At 37.8% G+C, this 23,192-nt stretch overlaps 1 protein-coding gene across 1 annotated transcript in view; it reads right to left on the bottom strand.

Annotated features, from left to right (window-relative positions):
• MRPS9 (mitochondrial ribosomal protein S9) overlaps nucleotides 1-23,192 on the bottom strand; it is a 67,862-nt gene that overhangs the window by 11,315 nt on the left and 33,355 nt on the right. Inside the window, exon 5 of the mRNA XM_044263764.1 lies at nucleotides 8,107-8,186. Coding sequence (XP_044119699.1) covers nucleotides 8,107-8,186 — 80 coding nt within the window. The remainder of the gene's footprint in view (nucleotides 1-8,106; nucleotides 8,187-23,192) is intronic.

Below are 23,192 nucleotides of genomic sequence, written 5' to 3'. Positions count from 1 at the left end.
AAAAAGTTTTCTATTATATTTATTATTTGATTTCTTTCCATTAATTTACTTCCCAACAAAGTCTGTAAATGTATGTCACTTGTTAAATTGTAATATAAACAGGGGAAAACTGCCATTTTGTTAGAACTTGTAAAATGCAATAATCTGGCAATGAACAGTATCAATAAAATACATTTTCCAGGAAATCAGTTTACAAAAGTAGAATCATGCAAGTTGTCTCCCAGTTTTTTGACTGAACAAGTGTTCACTGAGGACTCACATGCAGTATGCGTGTATTCACTTACGATTTAACATAATCTACGACACTGATACCTAATGAGTAAACGTTTTCAAAGGATGAGCCAGAGATGATATAAATGACATTTTTACCCTGGCTGATATGTCACCTTCCAGTATCACCAGCTACTGTCCAATAATGACGATACAACATGTTACTGTAGACATGTCGATCCATATCCCAGTCTTAATAATTGCAGATTTTGGAAGGGCAACTTCTTGTGGGCTCTGATTAAGCTGCCGTAAAATTCACAAGGTTGCTCAAGAAGTTTGCTCTAAAAAAATGGAAAGTGTCTCTTTGCACAGGTCTCTTGTCTGTACGAGCATGTGCACATTAACTGCGTACATGGGGATCTCAAACAAAGTGAAACCATCACCAGTTCGGTAACTGCAAAGGTCAGTTCCCAGGGAAGCAGCAGCAGCACAAGAGTAGAACCGGTTAGAACCGTAATTTCTCGGGCCCCAACCCAGACTTTCAGATGAGGAACCTCTGGGGTGGGCCCACTGATTTGTTTTAATGACTCCAAGTTACATACACTGACTTTTGGATCTAAACACTAGACGTACCAGGAGCCTAATACAACATAACATAACAAAGGGAAAAATTCAGTTAATTCAATTCTCTTGTTCATTATTAAGTCTAACAGTCTCTACAGCTATATCCATAGTACAAATCCATTGCCTGTGGCAACAGAACTACAACAGTCTACCCCCCAAAAGCAAAAGTGAATGTGAACCATCCACATGTAATATGTATACCTGCTACTCAACTTAAAACTCTACAATTTATCTCCAAAGAATTGGTAAGCCTCATTTGACTGGTTGTGTAATTTATCTCCCAAGAATTGGGAAGTCTCATTTGACTTTTAACTCATTTTAGAAAGCTAAGGTACTGGGTTGTGACCCCAACTGGATATCGTATCGGAAAAATTTCTGTACACCTGTTTCTAGAAAGGAATTCTCAAATGCTCTGACCAGGTAAAATAAAGGAAGAAATAAGAACCCACAAGAAGTAGACAGACTCCACGCACACCGCATCTCTCTGTACACCTGGCCCCAGGCTGTTGGCAGGCCGGGCCCAGCCACACTGCTACACCTTGGGGATCTGGGGAAGGAACAGACTAGGTCTCTCTGGTCCGCCCGAGTCTGGACGTACCTACGGAAGCCAGAGATGTAGTCTTTCAAATCCAGCCAGCCAAACAAACAAACAAACAAACAAACAAACCAAATCCTAGAGAACACCAACAACAGTAATAAGATGCCTTCTCTGGTTTGTAAGGCTGTTAATTTCTGGAATAACTACGGCATTCCATAGTATGGAACGCCTCATAATCAAATTTTGAGTCACTTGTGGACTGCTAAAGTAATCATCATTTTCCAATGACTCTGGACCAACTTTAAGTCCATGCTCTTCTTCACATTTTTTTTTTCACTGTGCCATTACCTTCCATGGTTATATTTAGCTCCATAATCATTTGTAGATAGTGCAAGTGAGATAATCAGAAAAAATGTGTACTATGAGAAAACCAGCCAAAACCAGTACATGTCAAATTTCAAACATGGTAAATTCATTTACAGCAGATGCTTACACTTTGATGGTTGTAATCCATCGAACTACATAATTCTCAATAAGGCACCCCATACATTTCTTTAAATAGGAAAACATGCATCAATATTTAGTGCAGTGCCTGACCCATGGTAATGGTCAAGAAATGACAGCAGGGGGGAGGGATGGCATTCAAGAGTCTAACAATGGAAACACTTTTACTGGTGGACCATTTCTATTTATTCTTTCTCTTCTATATAATAAGACCACTCTAGAGATTCTATCTTGGTTAGTTAGAGACAACAGCTCTCTGGAAAGTAGAGTCTATAGCTTCGCTCCCTGAAGAGATGTGTACTAACCTGCATCAAAAAATCCCAGAGGGTATAAAATATGTCAGGAACTGTCAGCATCACAGATTATCACTGGTAGCTTCTGGTATATTGTTAAGTTTCCACTTAATTTTTAAAGGACACTAGAGAATTAGCGTGACCCCACCCATACTAAGTTTATATACTGTATTTAATAGTATAATTTTCAAATATGACAGGAATAACCCAGATGTGAAATGCTGAATCATTAATCACAGCTATGATTAATATTTCATAAAATCAAAGCAAGCCTATCCACCCCTCATGTCATCAGATTTCCATAATGTATGAGTCAAATTTAGAAGGTGCCTAATTTGAAAATACCAGATGCTCAGGTTGCAGAAAAGGGATGCTTAAACGAAATCCTTCCAAGAGCATGAGCAATATGATTTTTTAGTATCCTTCTCAAATCTGTTTTGGCTATGTTAATCATGTAGAAATTCCAATTTTAGGAAGGGTAAACAAATAAAATTTTTGTGGGGGTGGTATAGAAGTCTATGATACCCAAATGATACCCAAAACGTACAACAGTGAACTGACAGTAACTATCCTCTTAGATACTAGATAAATAAGAGGAAAGTAATGGACTTAAAATATGCGTTTGTTAAAAAAAAAAAAAAAATCACAGAAAATCAGATTTCCTAAGTAGCAATCATCCCAATTTTTGGCTACTGGCATATAAATGAAATAAAATGAAATAAACATAATACGGAATTCATTTATCACAGTTACTGCTATTTATCTAATGCTTCAAGTGACATACCACACGCCCTTGCTATCACTTTGTGAATACAATACACTGCAGATATCGCCTTAAAGAGCGGGCAGAAAAATGTCAGCACCACCCTGCAGCTTTTTAAAAACCAGCACTCTGCACAGTTTTAAGGAGTTATTTCGTAATACCTCATTTAGAGAAGGATCACTGTTTTAACTCCATTTTTAAAAGATAAGGGCACGAAATCAGAAGTTTTAAATATTCACCACTACAAAGACGATGCAAACTACGTAAGAGTTCGTGGCACTAAGTCCCAGGACTTTTGTTTCTTGAAGTCTGGGATCTTCGCATAGTGAAGTCACTTCCAGGGCTGCTGTTCTCGTGCTTTATGAACACAGACGGTTACTTAAGTCATTTAAAATAAACCAGAGAATTTCTAAATAAGCCAGGCTTCTTTCAAAAGGCAAATGAATCCCATTTATGCATAAGTTATCAGGATTAGAATTACTTGGTTTTAACCTTTCAAATTTTAACCTTTTTCTTTTCACGTCAGCAGAGTAGTTTAAATAATATATAATGATCTATTTATTGCTTAACTTCCAACTTTTTTGGGAACAGATTTCATCTGTGGCCATGTAATTCCTTCAGTTTACAGAAATCCTTTGAAAATATTCCATTGTTTACTATAAAGCGAATCCTAAAATATAAATGAGGCTTATAGATTTAAGAAGCTCAACTCCTGGTGCAGTAAAAACTGCATCAAAAAGAGATGCACAACTGTATCACAGAAATTGGGGTGAGGGAGTTTGTGTGAAATGTCAGCAAATGCCCAAGGTATTTGATAACTGATTTCTTCAATGTCTGTACAGCCTTTTCCAAGCACTGGTCTCATGGAACATTAAAAGGGGCTCCGGGCGGCAAAGGTTCCGTGACCCAATGTTTGAGCAGCAGTGGGTTACTGCAACAGGCTTCTTTACTGCCAGACTTTATCATGCTATCCCGAAGCTCCTGGTGGAGTTTCCCAGGACTCAAGGGGCAGCACTGCCAAACTCACTTCATGGCAGAACCTTTTTCATGAATAATATTTTATTACCTGTGTTTCTTAGCAAACTCTGGGAAAGGCTGCAGTAGACAAGCCCAGACTAAATGAATCATGTTTTATAAAAGGTTTCCACTTTAGAGTCAAATAATCCCTTCCCGTAATGAATTTTAAATAATTTTCAATTTGCTTATAGTAAGTGAATTTAAATTTTTCAAGAATGTGTATATACGAATGAGTAAACCTGAATTAACATTTTTCCTACAAGTAAAGGCCTTACCCAAACTCAACCATGGCTGTCCAGGTTGTAAATGTCTTGCTCATGGGTAAAACCTTCTTTTTTTTTTTAAAAGATTTTATTTATTTATTTGACAGAGAGAGATCACAAGTAGGCAGAGAGGCAGGCAGAGAGAGAGAGGAGGAAGCAGGCTCCCTGCCGAGCAGAGAGCCCGATGCGGGACTCGATCCCAGGACCCTGAGATCATGACCTGAGCCAAAAGCAGCGGCTTAACCCACTGAGCCACCCAGGCGCCCTGGGTAAAACCTTCTTTACCACCAGTGTGGCTGGCCTGGAAAGGCTCCAGCTCCTGTGGGCAAGGGGAGCCACCCCCCCCGCCCCCACCAGACTGGCAGGCCCCAAGGGCAGACAGACCACCCTTCCACTCTGTCCCTTGACTGTGCACACATGGCTTTCTCCCTCATCTACACCAAGGCTATTCACAGCTCAGCTGCGCCATGGCATAGCATTTTCTTTAGCGCACACATACCTTTATCCTCTTTAAAAAGTCTTCCCTTTCCTTTACACTTCAGCTCAGTTGTTGCAGGAAACTTCTCTTCTTCTCCCTCTGTTCATTCCTTCTGCTCCTGAAACCCTAAACTCAAACTCTAAATCATGTCTGAGAAGTATACAAGTTCTACTCGTCACATGGCCATTAAGGAAATGGAAAGCCATCCATTTTGGGTGAGAAAAGACAGATGAGCCAATGCCATCAAGCATGGAGCTCCCTTTTTAGTACTCAAGAACCTTCTGAGAAACTCCTTAAGTCTCTTACTTCTTTTTACTTAAACTATTTTTTTCTCCTTAAGACACTACTTGTTTGTTCTGTCCTATACTTTTTACATTACATATGTATCCCACATTCACTACAGTGTAAAATAAGTGGGTTTATACTGACTTTCCCAGGAACCTGAAGACATATATTATATCCATAGGAGAAAGGCAATCCCAAGGAAGGGGGCAACAACCTTTGGAAAGTAACACATTTACAAAAGCTGAGGCCGCTACGGATCAGCACGTTTCCTCCACTCCACTTCACGCTTTCCTATCACGCTTCACATCTGGGCAGCAACAATAAATTGCTTCTTTCTTCTCGTCCTCATCTTCCCTCAAAAACCTCCCTGCTTCTCCACAAAGACCGGATGGACTGATGACAGGCCAATTGGAAACAGTGTTCACTAAAGCACTGGAGGTTATCCTTAACTGTAAGCCACACAGGGACTCTCTTGTGTTAGTTGCTATGAGGTAATACATAAGCCTACTATACCAATAGTGACCAAATACCAAAAAGAGGAATTGGCATTATTACAGAAGACAAAAAGGTTACCTGATGTCAGAAAGGTCTCCTGGGCAGAACTGCACACGTATATTTGAGACCCGTGAGGTTTTTTTGTTTGTTTGTTTGTCCAAAAGCTTGGGCCACGACTGCCATGCCTCACAAAATTACAGTTAGCTAACCAGAAAACCTAGTTTGGCTTAGGGTCTTTTTACGGTGTCACATGGTAAGAACCTGTATCAAAAGAAATGGCAACAGCAAAGATACACTTCCAAGTGTTTAAGGCCTGCCACAGTCTTTGGGGGTCAACTCCTTGTTGCAGTGGGATCACCCTCCCACAGAATCGAACGGCATCTGAACCGCCCTCCCCACCCCAAGAGGAGGCAGAACAAAGGAGTGAGCAAACACATGAAGCAGTTTCAAGTTTTATCCTTTTTTTCTGTATACCCGATGCCTGACTTCCCTACAAAACCACTTCTGTAAAGTGACCAGTGGATATTTAGTCAGTGCTTCAGAATAGCAGAGGGTCTCTAGGAGGGCGATCACCTGCACCATCTAGGAAACGAGGCTGGCACGACCACAGCTGTCAAGAGCATCCGCCATACAGGAAGCTGATGGGCGCAGATTTAGGAAAGCACTTGTCCTTTTTTTCCACGCATACATTTACTTTAAGATTCCATAAAAAGTTGGTTTAGAAACACAAGGTTTTATTAATGATTTGAATTAAAACACTCAGGTCAAACCAAACGATCTGTCATTCTATACATGCAAACTGTTCCGATGAGCACTACAGCAAATGCTGAGCCCCACACTGCCCGGGGAGTCAAAACACCCGACACAATGAACAGACCTAAATTACAGAGTTGAACTAGAACAGAAAAGCCTGAAGAACTCAGATCTATGTAACAGAAACTGTATTACTCAGAACAAAACAACAACAACAAAAGAAAACCCTTTATTAATCAGTTGTAATTTGACATCTTCAGTCAGACTACGGTAGTGAAACCGACCGTCTTCTTGAGCAGTACCTTCCTAAAACACAGAAACCAACCCAAACCGATGTTAGGGCCCTTCTACAATGTGTAATTTCTTCATTATGATGGAATGCAACAAAATATCTTGCCCTTGGGTTGCTCAGTTTCAGCCCAAACAAATGCAAATGGCTTGTCAGCTGACAGCTGTTTGATAAGGCTCCCCTACAAGACCTGCATACTTTACTTTTTTCCGTGAAACTCGGGATGAAAGGCAGAAGGCAGGAAGAGAATTAATGTAGCATACAGTCTAAAGGCAATGCTACAACCGTGATTAAGTAGAAAAGTTAAAAGGCACAGATTTTCCACAGCTTCGCTGCGTGCAACCCATCCGTGTAACAAGTTGACAGGCCTAGCGCGTCAGCTCCATCATCCCCTCCGACAGCTAAAACGCAGCATTGCATCCCTTTTCAGAGAAAATTTGCGTCTGCACCATGAAGCGTTGTACATTATTTCTTAGCACTGCAGGGGGCTCAAGTCCATATGGAACCTTCACAAATATTACCACAGATCAAACCAGCGGCGTTTGGAGGCAGATTTGACATACCTATTTAAATGAACAGCAGGGGTCCTCGGGCAGCCTCGGGCTGCGGGGGAGGCTCCGCGGAGAGCCAGCCGCAGCTCCATTAGTCAGCAAAGACACACTCTACATTTATCATTCATTTCATTTCTGCCAGGGCAAGAAGCTCATTTGCCCAAGGTCAACAAAAAGCGAAAAGAAGGTTTTCTTTTTTTTCCTCAAGAAATAAATGTACCTGACAAGTGGGGATTTTGTCCTTTGGGTTTGTGGAGCACAAATAAACACCAGAGAGTTCTAAAAAAGCCGAGTGAATGTGTGCCTGGGATTCAAGCAACCTGAAAGCTGACCGAGGCCGGGGAAGCCCGGTGCATGTTTTTGCAATTTTTTAAAAACCGTATAATGAAGAAAAAAAAGCTTGACACCGTGTTCTTAAAGCAAGATAGGTTCTGTTGTCCAAAACTGGGTATTAGCAGCTAGCCATTTTATTCGTAATACCCTAGGGAACCCCCAAATTTGCACGCTATCAGACACTTAGAGCACTGAAACAACAACGAGAAAAAGCTGCTCCCGGTACACTCAAACGTAGTTACAAGTCAACGTGTAATAAAACCATTTCTTAGGTCTTTGGAGGGCACAAATTCTAGACTCATAACGCTGCATTCGCCTCTGAAGGGCAAAAACTGTATAGGATAAACAAAAAGTACAGACAACAATTTGCCCATGGCAAACGCCTTACAGTCCCTGACAGCAGCCTTACCCTCCACGCACGTGCGTGCATTATGACTGAGCGGAGCACCGACCTCCAAAAATGATCTCAATTTGTAAGTACCAGCATTTTAAGGCCAGACATTCAGATATAAATTCTATGGTGTTTATTTACCTTTAGCAAAAATGAGTTAGTAAGATATAAAGTCTTTCGACATACTGCCTTACCTCTAGAGATCTTAGTTTTGCTCAGTCTGAAACATACTAGGTAAATCCTGAAGCCGAGCAAGATCTCTGCTACAGTCACTTAAGCTTACAGTTCATATTATTAATCATTGATGTAATATACTTACATGCATTAATGAATAATACGACTGTTTGCCGGTATAAAAGAGAAAATGAAATGGACGGCCATCTTCTCCCCACTGGGTCGCTAATAAAAAGCGAAATGAAAATAAACAAAAATAAAAATTTATAGGTATATTTAACTTAAGTTAGGAGACATGTCTACAATTCTGATTAACTTTTAATGACAAAACAGCATTAATATTTGGAATTTTAGTATTTGGTTCAGCATGTTTAACGTGCTGGAAACTATTTAGGATATTTAATATTGCACACTCATTAACATAAAACTGTTCATATCTGATAAAATATTCCTGTGCAGTTCATCATGAGAATTTCTAGAACTTGTTTTAAATAAACACACATAAAATAGCAAAAACTCATCTTGTTAGAACAAAGAATTTAGGTTTGGCTAAAAATACAACACACTCCCATATTCTTAAAAAGGGACGCTGATAAAGTCAATGATGTCATACATTCAGGAAATTTTAGGAAAAGGCATAAAATAACAAAGAAAAAACTAAATGGATTTTTCCATGTCACATTATTTGATCCAACTCTGTGGTAACACACCTCTTAGAGCTCAAATGTCTAAAACAGAAGGGCCCCCACAAGGTGTTATGTGTAATTCCTTTTGAAATACAGATGGTCATTCACATCTAATAAACACCAAACAAACTGAGGAATGGACTCACTGTAGTAAATAAACCAAACCTGACTCCACATCCTTTGCCCTTATTTCTACTGTTGTTTCTTGGTTAACCATTTGTGGGAACTTCAATATGTTAAAGGTACACTCCTCTGTCAATTACAGAAGTTGAGAACTCTTTTCTCCCAATCTAACACTCACTTCTTAAAAAAAAAATTTTTTTTTTTAGAGAAAGCATTTTTTTTTTAAAAAGGAATGAGGTCCTTTATCTTTTTTTTTTTTTCCCATGGGGAGGGTATGTGAGACAAACACAGACAGCCTTAATGTGTTGAAATCCTTTGTCACCCACCTTTTACTTTGGTTTACAGTGTCTTTCATAGTCAAGAAGTTTCAAATATATGCATACTGTAGAATCTGTCACTTTTCTCTATAGCACGGTTTATTGGCTGTTTCTCACTATCACCCCTACTAGGAGCCTTGCTAGACATCTTTTTCTTTAATTGCCTCCTTCCCCATAACTTCAATATCACAAATATACCGTAGATCTGTTGATGTATATAGAGGTCCTTTGGAGGGTCATAAACATTCTAGCAGTTCAGACTTTTCTCACCTCCTATGAATCCATTTATGTTCCCTCAGGGACAATATCACTTCCATGGAGAGAGCATGCTTTAAGACTTTGGGATTTCTAAAAACTATTTTCCTATATTTTCTTCTGGAATTTTAATTTTTTTTCGTGCTCAGAAATTTCAGCTATTTGAAATCTATGTTCATCAGGCAGAATCCAAGTTATTACCTTGTGCAGCAAAGAGAGTCTTTGTCCCACCAGTTTGATACTACACTCTTCTGTTGAGTCAAAGTTTTTTTTCTTTTTGTTTTTGTTTTTAAGATTAATTTTAGAGAGAAAGAGAGTGCACTCAAGCAAGCACGAGCAGGGGGAGAGGCAAAGGGAGGAGAGTGAATCTTAAGTACACTCCATGCCGAGAATGGAGCCCAAAGTGGGGCTCGATCTCATGACCTTGAGATCATGAACTGAGCCAAGACCAAGAGTCCAACGCTTAACTGACTGTTCCCATCCAGATGCCCCACTACGCTCTTGTGTTGAAATACCACCTGTACAATAAGTAGGATATTTCTACTTCTGAGGGTAACTGACATTACACACAGGCCATTTCAAGTGAATATATTTAAAACAAAGACCAAAATTTCATAATAAATTCTGAAGAAAAGTCTTGGCAGGGATTTTAGCTTGAAAAAGAAAACTAGATTCTTATATGCCAAAGGCAGTGGATAAATTAAATACTTCTCCAACATCATTCTCAGACTTCATGAAATCCTGCATATTTTGCAATAGTTGTAACTTCACTATGCAATCCATTTGCATTGTATGTAGTGTTAAAGCAGTCGGAAAGTGCCTAAGAAAGACAAATATCATCGCTGCACATAAGACTCTACTGTAAAACTTGGGAGGGGTTTTTGAGTGGGCCTCATTTTGTGTGTGAGTATATACAGGTCCGTGTGTATATACTTGATTTCATAATATTTCATTCAATCCAAGATGTCACAGATTTTAAGATGCCCCATCATGTATCTTATATAAAGAAGGAAGGAGAAAATGCTCAACATCATGGTTTACGTTAATTGTAAAATTAATCCTGTGGTCAAAAATGTTAAAACTGAAAAACTGTCTTAGAATTCACAAAAAATGACATTAACGAACATGCTGATGCCGAATAATCTGGTCCACTGGTCTGTCAGGACACTGCCACACCACCACCCTTTGACTAAAATAAGCTTTTGCTGCATTTGATAGCTGATAGGGTAAGATTCCTACATTACCCTGACTTCTTTCTAAAAAGTTCTCTCTGCTTCTTACACATTTACCCTTTCAAATTAAGCTTATAAATACCACCCAAAAGTCCTACTGGGACTTTGATTAAAATTATATTACGTTCGGGGGCTCCTGTGTGGCTCAGTTGTTATTCATTTGCCTTCGGTTCAGGTCATGATCCCAGGCTCCTGCGATCGAGCTCCACATCGGGATCCCTGCTCTGGGAAGCCTGTTCTCCCTCTCCCACTCCCCCTGCTTGTGTTCCTTCTCTGGCTGTGTGATTCTCTCTCTGTATCAAATAAATAATAAAATCTTAAAAACAAAACAAAACTATACTACATTTGTTAATTTTTAAGGAAGTAACTTTCCAATATCTTTCCTTACAGAACATGAAATCTTTTTTCTAGCTATTCAGACTTTCACCTATGAGGTTTATAATTTTATTAATTTTCATATTTACTACATAATGATTTTCCTAATTTTCTACATAAAAACTCATGCATATTTTTCTAAGTTTTACCTGTATTTTAGTTTGTAGTGTTCTTGATACTGTCCCTTCATTTAACTATGTTTTCTATAAAATTAATTTTATGCGATATGCCCTTCTTTCACTATTTTTTCAACGCTTTTTTTCTTTTTTTTAAGAGCAGTTCACAGCAAAGTTGAGAGTAAGGTAGAGATTTCCCATATACCATCTTTGCCCCCAAATATGCATAACCACTTCCATCATAAAACATCCCCTGACAGTGTGGTACCTTTGTTACAAGTGATGAACCTACTCTTTCTGGAGAATTATTATCACCCTAAGTCCACAGTTAACAGGGTCCACTCCTGTACACTTGGTGAGTTTGGATCCAGTACTATAATATCATACAGAGTGGTTTCAGTGCCCTAAGGATCCTCTGTGCTCCACCTACTCCCCTTAACCACTGGCAACCACTGACCTTTCCACCGTTTCTGTAATTTAGCCTTTGCTAGAATGTCATATACGTAGAATATAGTAGGTAGCCTTTTCAGATTGGCTTCTTTCCCTCGGACATTTGCATTTAAGTCTCCTCCATGTCGTCTCATGGCTTGACAGCACCCTTCTTTTTAGTGCTGAATAATATCCCATCATCTCTACGTACCACAGTTTCATTACCCATTCAAATGCAGAAGGACATCTTGGTTACTTTCAAGTTTTGGCAATTATGAATCAAGCTGCTATACACCTGTCTACAGGTTTCTGTGTGGACCTAAGTGTTTAACCGCTTTGGACAAACACCAAGGAACACAAAGGCTGGATCGTATGGGAAGAGTATGTTTAGTTTTGTAAGAAACCACCGAACTTTCTTTCAAAGTGGCTGTACCATTTTTGCATCTCCATCAGTGATGAATGAGAGCTCCTGCTGCTCATCATCCTTGGCACAATTTGGTGGTGTCAGTGTTCTGGATTTTGGCCATTCTAAAAGGTGTGTAGTGGTATTTCACTGTTGCTTTAATTGGCATTTCCCTGAGGTGAAGCATCTTTTCATGTTTACCATGTATATACCTTCTGTATTATCTATTAAGAACTTTGACCAATTTTTAAATTGGGTCATTGGTTTTCTTACTGTTGAGTTTAAGATTAAATTCCTTGTATATTTTGGATAACAGTTCTTTATCAAATACGTCTTTTCCAAATATTTCTACAATCTGTGGCTTGTCTTTTCATTCTCTTGACAGTGTCTTTCTCACAGCAGAAAATGTGAATTTTAATGAAATCCAGCTTCTCCTTTGGTGTTGTACATAAAAAGCCATGGCCAAACCCCAGGTCTTCTGGGTTATTAATTACTGATTCAATTTCTTTAACTGATATAGGCTTATTCAAATTGTCTACTTCTGGTGTAAGTTCTGGCAGATTGTATCTAACCTACAAGGAATTGGTCCATTTCTTGTAGGTCATCACATCTGGAGGCACAGAGTTGTTCATGGTATTCCTTGATTGTCTTTTTAATGTCCCTGATCTGTAGCAGTATCCTTTCTTTCATTTCCAGTACTAATCATCTGTGTCCATGCTCCTTTCTTTCAGCTAGCCTGACTAGAGGCTCATCGATTTTATTGATAAAATAAAACTGACGTATAAAATCTATTATCAAAGAACCGGTTTTTGTTGATTTTCTTCACTGATTTCTTGTTTTCAACTTCACTGACTTCTGCTATAATTTTTATCATTTTTTCTTCTGCTTACTTCAGATTTAATTTGCTCTTCTTTGTCTAGTTTCCTAAGATGGAAGCTTAGACAAGTGATTTTTAGATCTTCTTTTCTACTATACACTTTCACAATGCTATCAATTTCCCTCTGAACACTTCTTTTGTCCATTGTTTTTATAAAGATTAAATACCAGATATCCCTTGCCACAGACAAGGCTGAAATTGATTGCTCTAGATTCTTTCAGTTTATTTACCTATGTCTACCTACCTACTGATATACAGAGGACTGTCTGCATGTTTTTTAAAAACACAAATGCTATTAAGCTGTATTTACATTATATATTTCTTACAGACTATTTGTCTTCCCCTGCCCCCAAAATTCATGTTGAAGTCTAAACCTCCATGTGCTGGTATTTTGGTATGGGGCCTCTGGAAGGCAATCAGGTCATACGGGCAAAGCCATCATAAATAGGATGAGTGTAGTCACAGAAGGAACCCCAGAGATCCTAGGCCCCTTTGCCATGTAAGAACACAGGGAAAGACAGCTGTCCATGAACCAGGAAGCAGGCTCTTGAAGTGAATATATTTCTTGATTTTGGGCTTCCAGCCTCCAGAACTAGGAGAAATACATTTCTTTGGTTTGTAAGCCACCCAGTGTATAGTAACCTGAATGGACTAAGACAACACTACTCCATTTTCACTTCCTTTTCTCACCCAACAGTGTGTTTCATTTGTACTAATGCAACTGGAGCTGCCTTTTTCTCTTTCAATTTGGGGAGCGAAAGAGAGGGAGTGGGAGAGAGCGAGCAGAAACGCGTGAGTCAGGAGCGAGGAGTAGGGGCAGAGGGAGAGGGAGAGAGAATTTTTAAGTAGGCTCCAGTGTCTGTGAGGAGCCTGACACAAGGCTCGACCACACAACCCTGAGATCATGACCAAGCCAAAATCAAGAGCTGGCTGCTTATCCGAGACCGAGCCACTCAAAACCCCTGGAACTAGGTCTCTCTTGATTATCAGCACATTACTCCACAGCAGATTCTCTGACATTTAGTTAGCTACCCTATTTAGTGAACATTTAGACTGTTTCTAATTCTTTGCTAACACATACTATTTACAATTTCTAATCTGGTAAGTGATAATGATCTGTCATTGTTTTATAAAACACTGTTTCTGATCTGATAATTCCTATCTTTACTGGTTACTTGTATTTTCACTTATGAATTGACTATTTTCCCCTTTGCTTACCTTGTCGGATGCTTAATTGACTGAGCCATCCAGGTACCCCTGATGCTTGCTTTTTAAATTAATACTGCCTTTTTTCCAAAGAGAAGTTTTGAATTTTAAAATAGGTAATTTACCGATCTTTGTCCTTTTCATTTTTTTGTGACTTAAGGACATAATATTATCCATTATTTGATAGTTGTATGTTTATCCTTCAACTAACCACTTTAATTCTATTCTAGAGTATAAACTTCTTAATTCCAAAATCATAATGAACTTTTAAGTCTTGACCCAATTCTGTCATGTTCTGGATACACTCTATTTTTTTTTTTTTTTACATTCCATTGAGTGGATTAAGAAATAGGACACTTCTGGGGCACCTGTGTGGCACAGCTGGTTGGGTGCCTAGTTCTTGGGTTTCAGCTCAGGTCATTGCCTTGGGGTCATGGGATTAAGCCCTGTGTTGGGCTCCAGTCTCAGTGCAGAGTCTGCATGAGATGCTCTCTCTCTCTCCTTACCCCTCCCACCTGTGCTCATTCTCTCTCTAAAATAAATAGGTATTTCTTTAAAAAAAAAAAAAAAAGGAGTGGGGGACACTTCTGTCCACAGAAATGTGGATGCCTCATTCCATTTATTTTTTAAAGACTGCTACAAAAATAAAACAGAAAATGAGAATAATCCAAATGCTCAGCTGAAGAAAATCATCCTTAGTAAAACCAATGACAAAACAGAAGGAAAGTGAAATGCAACACTCCAAACTGAATTAAATATTTTCAAACAAGCATTTGGGTTTACTGGAGGATACTCTGAATCAAATCTTCAAAATATGAGCTCATAATGGACAAAAAAACTGAAAGTAATGAAACTTGATTAAACTCAGAGAAGAATTAGAAAAAAAGCTAAAATCATCAGAAATGTAGACTGACTTATATAGAAGAAATAGATTAAAAGAAGAAACAGATTAGAAGAAGAAATAGATTGAAAACATAATAAAGGACACTGGAGGAAAAACTACAAAGACCATCAAGAAAATGAAAATGAGACAAAGAAAAAATGAAGATGAGTCAGAAAGACAGACTAGAAAACAACCAAAGAAGGAGTAACATTTACATAACTGGAGTCCCAAGGGGCAAAACAAAGTGAAACAGAACTAATATTTAAAACTATTAAAAAAAACCTTCCTGGATATAAAGGACTTGAATCTACAATACCGAAAGAGCTCACTGCCAGCACAATAAGCTAACTTTTCATAATCAACTCAGTGCCATACTTCCACAAAGCTACTAAACAAAGGTAAAGAATCCTTAGGACCACCAGGAAAAAAGATTAAATGACTTATAAGGAAAGAATAGCTGGACTGATCTGAGACTTCTCAAAAACAACAGACAAAGCAGGACAACAATAGTGCAGCACTTCTAAGAAACTCAAGAAAGTGTGAACCAAAGATCTTTCCCTCTAGCCTAACTGTTCTTCAAGTATCAAAGCTATAGGAAAATAATTTTAAACACGTCAATGCTCAAGAAATTTTGTAATCTATGACCTCTCTTTGAAGAATCTACGAGAAAATGAACTCCATTCAACCAAGAGATGACAAGGGAAACTTTAACAGAAGGAGTTTAATAATTTAATTATAGATGTAAAATTAGAACACAGATGAAGAAGAAGTGTATACAAAGAAATGTTGAAAAAATAGAATATACCCAGATACCTATTTTTCTATGTGCATATGTAGATATGTAATGTAAAGCTGGAATTCAATGTTTCTGAAACAGTTCCTGTCCACCAAAATATAGGTGAGAAAAATCACAATTTATTTGTTACCAATGTGACCATCGTGTTACTTAAATCACCATTACACTCCATTCCATGCTGACTTGTGTGGGTTTGACCACCATGTTGTCAACTGGCAGGATGCTCATATCATCTCTTTACAAATAGCACTTTGCCCTTCACCTATATATACTGTGGCATGTTTTTATAAGAATACCACTTAAGGGGCACCTGGGTGGCTCAGTAGGTTAAGCGTCCAACTCTTGATTTCGGCTCAAGTCATGATCTCAGGGTTCTGACACAGAGCCCCAAGTTAGACTCGCATAGAGTCTACTTGAGTCTTCCCCCTCTTCCCTCTCCCATCCCCTTTGTTACTCTCCCCCACTCCCTGCAAGTGCTCGCTCTCTTTCATGTGTGCCCTATCTAATAAAAATCTTAAAAAAAAAAAAGAGTATCCTTAAAAAAAATTACAACTCACATAGTTTAAATATTTTCAATATTCAGATATCCAAATAAGGATATTCTACTGTAATTCTAATATGGTTTTTAGTTTGTGGTCTGTTTATTCTAGGTGGGCAATCTTAACATCTATGAATAATAACTGACTTATTCCTAACCTCTGTGCCTTTTTTAATCACACTGGTTAAGCCTTTTAAAATAATACCGAATACCACAGGCAAGTGCAGGCATACTTATCTTACTCTTGAACTTAAGATAAAGTAATTCCAGTGCCATGCTTTCTAATTTAATGTGTTTGTTTCTCATGATAGTTTTTCTCAAACTAATAAAGTTTCTTTTTAGTTCTAGTTTAAGAGTTTCATCAAAAAATGCTGAATTTTCTCCACACATAAGAAGGGAAATCATCAAGATTAGAGCTGAGATCAATGAGGGAGAAACCAGAGATACAGTAGAACATATCAATGAAACTAGAAGCTGGTTTTTTGAAAGAATCAATAAGATTGATAAGCCACTGGCTACACTAATCCAAAAGAAAAGAGGGAAAGCCCAAATTCATAAAATTATGAGTGACAAGGGAGAGATCACAACTAACACCAAGGAAGTAGAAACAATCATCAGAAGTTATTACGAACAGGGGGGAGGGGGGTTGGGAGAAGGGGGGTAGGGTTATGGACATTGGGGAGGGTATGTGCTTTTGGGTAAATTGGAAGGGGAGATGAACCATGTGAGACTATGGACTCTGAAAAACAATCTGAGGGGTTTGAAGTGGTGGGGGGGTGGGAGGTTGGGGTACCAGGTGGTGGGTATTAGAGAGGGCACAGCTTGCATGGAGCACTGGGTGTGGTGAAAAAATAATGAATACTGTTTTTCTGAAAATAAATAAATTGGAAAAAAATAAAAAAAATAAAAAAAACAAAACAAAAAACAACAAAAAAAGAAAGAAAACAAATAAACAAAGGGGGATAAAGAGAGAGAAGCAAACTAAGAAACTCTTAACTAGAAAGAACAAACTGATGGTTATCGTAAGGGAGGTTGGTAGAATTATAGGTTAAATAGGTGATGGGGAATGAGGAGTGAGTGTGTGGTGATAAGCACAGGGTGATGTTTGTAAGTGTTGAATCACTGTACTGACACCTGAAACTAATATTACTGTATGTTATCCTGGAATTTAAATGAAAACTTAAAAAATAAAAGCAGACATTGCTTACAAAAAAAAAAAGAAAGAAAGAAAGAAAGAAAGAAAGAAAGAAAGAAAGAAAAAAAAAAAGAAGTTATTACGAACAGTTATATGCCAATAAGCTTAGCAACCTAGATGAAATGGATGCATTCCTGGAAAAATATAAACTACCAAAATTGAACCAGGAAGAAATCGACAACCTGAATAGACCGATATCTAATAACGAGATTGAATCAGTGATCAAAAACCTCCCAAAAAACAAGAGCCCGGGACCTGACGGATTCCCTGGGGAATTCTACCAAACCTTCAAAGAAGAAATAACACCTATTCTCCTGAAGCGGTTTCAAAAAATTGAAGCAGAAGGAAAACTTCCAGACTCTTTCTATGAAGCCAGCATTACCCTGATCCCCAAACCGGGCAAGGACCCTACCAAAAAGGAGAATTTCAGACCAATATCACTGATGAATATGGATGCTAAGATTCTCAACAAGATCCTAGCCAACAGGATCCAACAGCACATTAAAAAGATTATTCACCATGATCAGGTGGGATTCATCCCTGGGCTACATTCGCAAATCAATCAATGTGATACAACAAATTAATATGAGAAGAGAGAAGAACCACATGGTCCTCTCAATTGATGCAGAAAAAGCATTTGACAAAATCCAGCATCCGTTCCTGATTAAAACGCTTCAAAGTATAGGGATAGAGGGAACATTCCTGAACCTCATCAAATCTATCTATGAAAGACCCACAGCAAATATCATCCTCAATGGGAAAAAGCTTGCAGCCTTCCCATTGAGATCAGGAACAAGACAAGGATGGCCACTTTCACCACTCTTGTTCAACATAGTATTAGAAGTCCTAGCAACAGCAATCAGACAACAGAGAGAAATAAAAGGTATCCAAACTGGTAATGAAGAAGTCAAACTCTCTCTCTTAGCAGATGACATGATTCTTTATATGGAAAACCCAAAAGACTCCACCCCCAAACTACTAGAACTCATACAGCAATTCAGTAACGTGGCAGGATACAAAGTCAATGTGCAGAAATCAGTGGCTTTCTTATACACTAACAATGAAAATACAGAAAGGGAAATTAGAGAATCGATTCCATTTACTATAGCACCAAGAACCATACGATACCTGGGAATAAACCTAACTAAAGAAGTAAAGGATCTGTACTTGAGGAACTACAGAACACTCATGAAAGAAATTGAAGAAGACACAAATAGATGGAAGACCATTCCATGCTCTTGGATCGGAAGAATAAACATTGTTAAAATGTCTATACTGCCTAGAGCAATCTATACTTTTAATGCCATTCCGATCAAAATTCCACCGGCATTCTTCAAAGAGCTGGAGCAAATAATCCTAAAATTTGTATGGAATCAGAAGAGACCCCGAATCGCTAAGGAAATATTGAAAAACAAAAATAAAGCTGGCGGCATCACCTTACCTGATTTCAAGCTTTATTACAAAGCTGTGATCACCAAAACAGCATGGTACTGGCATAAAAACAGACACATAGACCAGTGGAACAGAGTAGAGAGCCCAGATATGGACCCTCAACTCTATGGTCAATTAATCTTTGACAAAACAGGAAAAAATATACAGTGGAAAAAAGACAGTCTCTTCAATAAATGGTGCTGGGAAAACTGGACAGCTATATGTAGAAGAATGAAACTCGACTATTCTCTTACACCGTACACAAAGATCAACTCAAAATGGATAAAAGACCTCAACGTGTGACAGGAATCCATCAGAATCTTAGAGGAGAACATAGGCAGAAATCTCTTTGATATCAGCCACAGCAACTTCTTTCAAGATACGTCTCCAAAGGCAAAGGAAACAAAAGCGAAAATAAACTTCTGGGACTTCATCAAAATCAAAAGCTTCTGCACAGCAAAGGAAACAGTCAAAAAAACAAAGAGGCAACCCACGGAATGGGAGAAGATATTTGCAAATGACAGTACAGACAAAAGGTTGATATCCAGGATCTATAATGAACTCCTCAAACTCAACCCACATGAAACAGACAAACACATCAAAAAATGGGCAGAAGATATGAACAGACACTTCTCCAATCAAGACATACAAATGGCTATCAGACACATGAAAAAATGCTCATCATCATTAGCCCTCAGGGAGATTCAAATTAAAACCACATTGAGATATCACCTTACACCAGTTAGAATGGCCAAAATTAACAAAACGGGAAACAACATGTGTTGGAGAGGATGTGGAGAAAGGGGAACCCTCTTATACTATTGGTGGGAATGCAAGTTGGTGCAGCCTCTTTGGAGAACAGTGTGGAGATTCCTCAAGAAATTAAAAATAGAGCTTCCCTATGACCCTGCAATTGCACTCCTGGGTATTTACCCCAAAGACACAGATGTCGTGAAAAGAAGGGCCATCTGTACCCCAATGTTTATAGCAGCAATGGCCACAGTCGCCAAACTATGGAAAGAACCAAGATGCCCTTCAACGGATGAATGGATAAGGAAGATGTGGTCCATATACACTATGGAGTATTATGCCTCCATCACAAAGGATGAATACCCAACTTTTGTAGCAATATGGACGGGACTGGAAGAGATTATGCTGAGTGAAATAAGTCAAGCAGAGAGAGTCAATTATCATATGGTTTCACTTATTTGTGAAGCATAACAAATAGCATGGAGGACAAGGGGTGTTAGAGAGGAGTAGGGAATTTGGGTAAATTGGAAGAGGAGGTGAACCATGAGAGACTATGGACTCTGAAAAACAATCTGAGGGGTTTGAAGTGGTGGGGGGGTGGGAGGTTGGGGTACCAGGTGGTGGGTATTATAGAGGGCACGGCTTGCATGGAGCACTGGGTGTGGTGAAAAAATAATGAATACTGTTTTTCTGAAAATAAATAAATAAATAATAATTTGAAAAATAAAAAAATAAAAAAAATTTAAAAATGCTGAATTTTTTTAATGACCTTTTCTTCATCTATGAAAATATTCCCTGACTCAAGCAACGCATTAATAAATTCCTAATGTTAAACCATCCTTATAGTCCTGGGAGTAAAAAGGTCTTCTGGTATTTTCTCTTAATATTTTATTTATATTTATATTTATTTATTTATAAATAATTATATTTTATATTATAATTATATTAATGTAATTTAAATAAATACAAATAATATAATTATTTATTTGTATAATACTTATATATTTACATATTATGTATTTATTTATATATTATATAAGTAAACATAAATATTAATATTAAGTATATTTATATTAAATATATTTATATTATATATTATTTATTTATTAATAATATATATTTATATTTCTTTATTTCGTTTGCTATCATTTTATTAAGTGAGAACAGACTACAAGTTTTTATGCAATTCGTGTCCAGATCTAGTAATTGTCTGAGCCTTTAAAGTGAACTTGAAGGTTTTGTTATCTTTCTGCTCTGCAACAGTTCACATAACGTAAAAGTTCAAGCTTTCTCAAGTATGACAGAACTCACTTACAGAACCTCTGGGCCTGGTGCCTCTCTGATTAGATCTCTGATCACCTCTGACTTTCCCAGCTTTTAGTCTAACCAGTATTCTCCCTAAGATTATTACTACCTGTTTGAGAATCAGGAAGTGTGGCACTGCTTTGCAGTTGAGATTGTCAGGGCCTACCTATATCTTGCTTCAGCCACTTCCTTGTAGACCTGCAGTTCTGTTCTCTCAGACTGATTTCTTGGGTGTTCACAACAATCTGCTATTTATCTAGCTGTTTGAGGGACGATGCAAGCTTAGGGTCCCACTACTCCTTCACCATCTTAACTCTACCCCCTCTGCCTCAGCCACTTCCCAGCTGTGTTTTTGGTAGATTACTCTCCAGGTTTTAATTCCTTTATCTGTAAAATGGGGCACATAACAGTATCTACTTAATAAAACTGTCGTGAAGATTATGAGCAAATACAAAGCACTCAGAACTGCGCCTGGCCCACTCGAAGTTTCAATAAATACTAGTTATTAATTAGGATATCTTTCAAATTAGTTAGAATAAAGCTACACACAGCAATCTTTACTTCAAAAATATCCTCTGAAGGGATACCTGGATGGCTCAGTCATTGGGCATCTGCCTTCGGCTCAGGTCATGATCCCGGGGTCCTGGGATTGAGCCCCACATCAGGCTCCCTGCTCAGCAGGAAGCCCGTTTCTCCCTCTCCCACTTCCCCTGCTTGTGTTCCCTCTCTCGTTGAGTCTTTCTCTGTCAAATATATAAATAAAACCTTTAAAAATTAGTAAAAATAAATAAATGAAATATCTTCTGAATATTATTGAAAATGATTAATATTGTCCATTTATGTTTTCTTTTTTCCTTGACCAGACTTGCCAGATGCTGATCAATTTCACTGGCTTTTTCAAAGAACTAGTTGGCTTCATTTATCCTACCTCATCTTTAAAATTTCTTCATTCATCAATTTCGTTCCTTTCCTACTTTCTTGAAATGAATACTGAGTTCATTTATTTCCAGTCTCTGTTAATGTCTATTAACTATGTTTGCCTCTGCATAATACCTGCCTATATCCCATAGGGTTTGATATGAACTGTTCTCATCTTTCTACATTTCTAAATAATCTGTAATTTCCAATTCTGATTTCCTCTTTAATCCAACAGTTTTATGGTTCTAGTGATCTGAAGTCAGAGGATCTAACCTATATAATCTCTACTTTTTTGGAACTTGTTAGATTTTCTCTATGACCTCTTACATCATAATTCTATTAATATTCCATTAGCATCTATACAGAAAAATATATTTTTGTACCTGTATGTGTAAGCTATAAAATCATGCTGTTATTCGAATTCTTTAGAGCCTTATTTAACAGCTTTTGCTATGAACATTTCAATGCTAAATGCATGGTACAAAAAGGTTCATGGTCGTCAAATCCACTTAAAGGATATTAGATTCTATCAATATCAATTAACATTCTTGTCTCATCGAACCACTCCTCGACCCCCCTGAATTCCATTTCATTTCGTGTTAGGTGCTATTCCTTGCGTCTGTCATCAATCTGGCATATATCTTTGTTTTTCCGACATTTTTATCACTTGCCTTAAACAGTAGAGCAAGATTTTTATGTTAACTCAATCTGGAAGCTTCCATCTTTTAATAAAGGAAGTGATGGCACTTTACAAGCATCATAATCTATTCAAATCTAAATTTTGCTGATTTTTTAACATAAAAATTAGTCTGTCTTATGTTTACAAAGTATAGCAAAATTGGTAGGTAGGTGGCAAAAAATATTTTGCTAATTCTAAAGGAATTCTGTCTAAATATAGTTAACTGCAATATGTAATAAAACCCCACCAATACTGACAAAATGACAGAAGCATTTTGCAGGGATGTCTGGAAGTTTCAGTTGTTACATTCTAGCTGATAGTAATGACAAATTTCTAATACTGAGAAGCTGGTATGATTTGAAAGAAACAGTTTTAAAGGCACAGATAGACAAGAGATGCAAAGAGACAAAGAGACAGGACATGTAAGTGAGGAGCCTGTGAGGCTGAAATATAGAGAAGCTACTAAAAATAAGGAAAAAAAAAAAATCGGTTACCACATTTACAGAAAAAGCCATTAAGTTTCTATGTCCTGTATATACAGTTCTACTTCGATAAGCTTGAGCTGCATCTTTAAGACGGATGTGCACTTGTAACACAGCCTTCGTTTAGTATCTCCCCAAGAGCTCTCAAATGAAATAATGTTATAGTCTATAATCAACTATGTCAGAGAAATGAAGAAATATGAAAGACAATGCATTTATAAAAGGGCCCCTAATT

Source organism: Neovison vison, chromosome 8 (assembly GCF_020171115.1).
Source record: "Neovison vison isolate M4711 chromosome 8, ASM_NN_V1, whole genome shotgun sequence".
NCBI classification, from domain to species: Eukaryota; Metazoa; Chordata; class Mammalia; order Carnivora; family Mustelidae; genus Neogale; species Neogale vison.
Note: the sequence above shows the minus strand (reverse complement) of the source record. Positions and strands in the feature narration are given on the sequence as shown.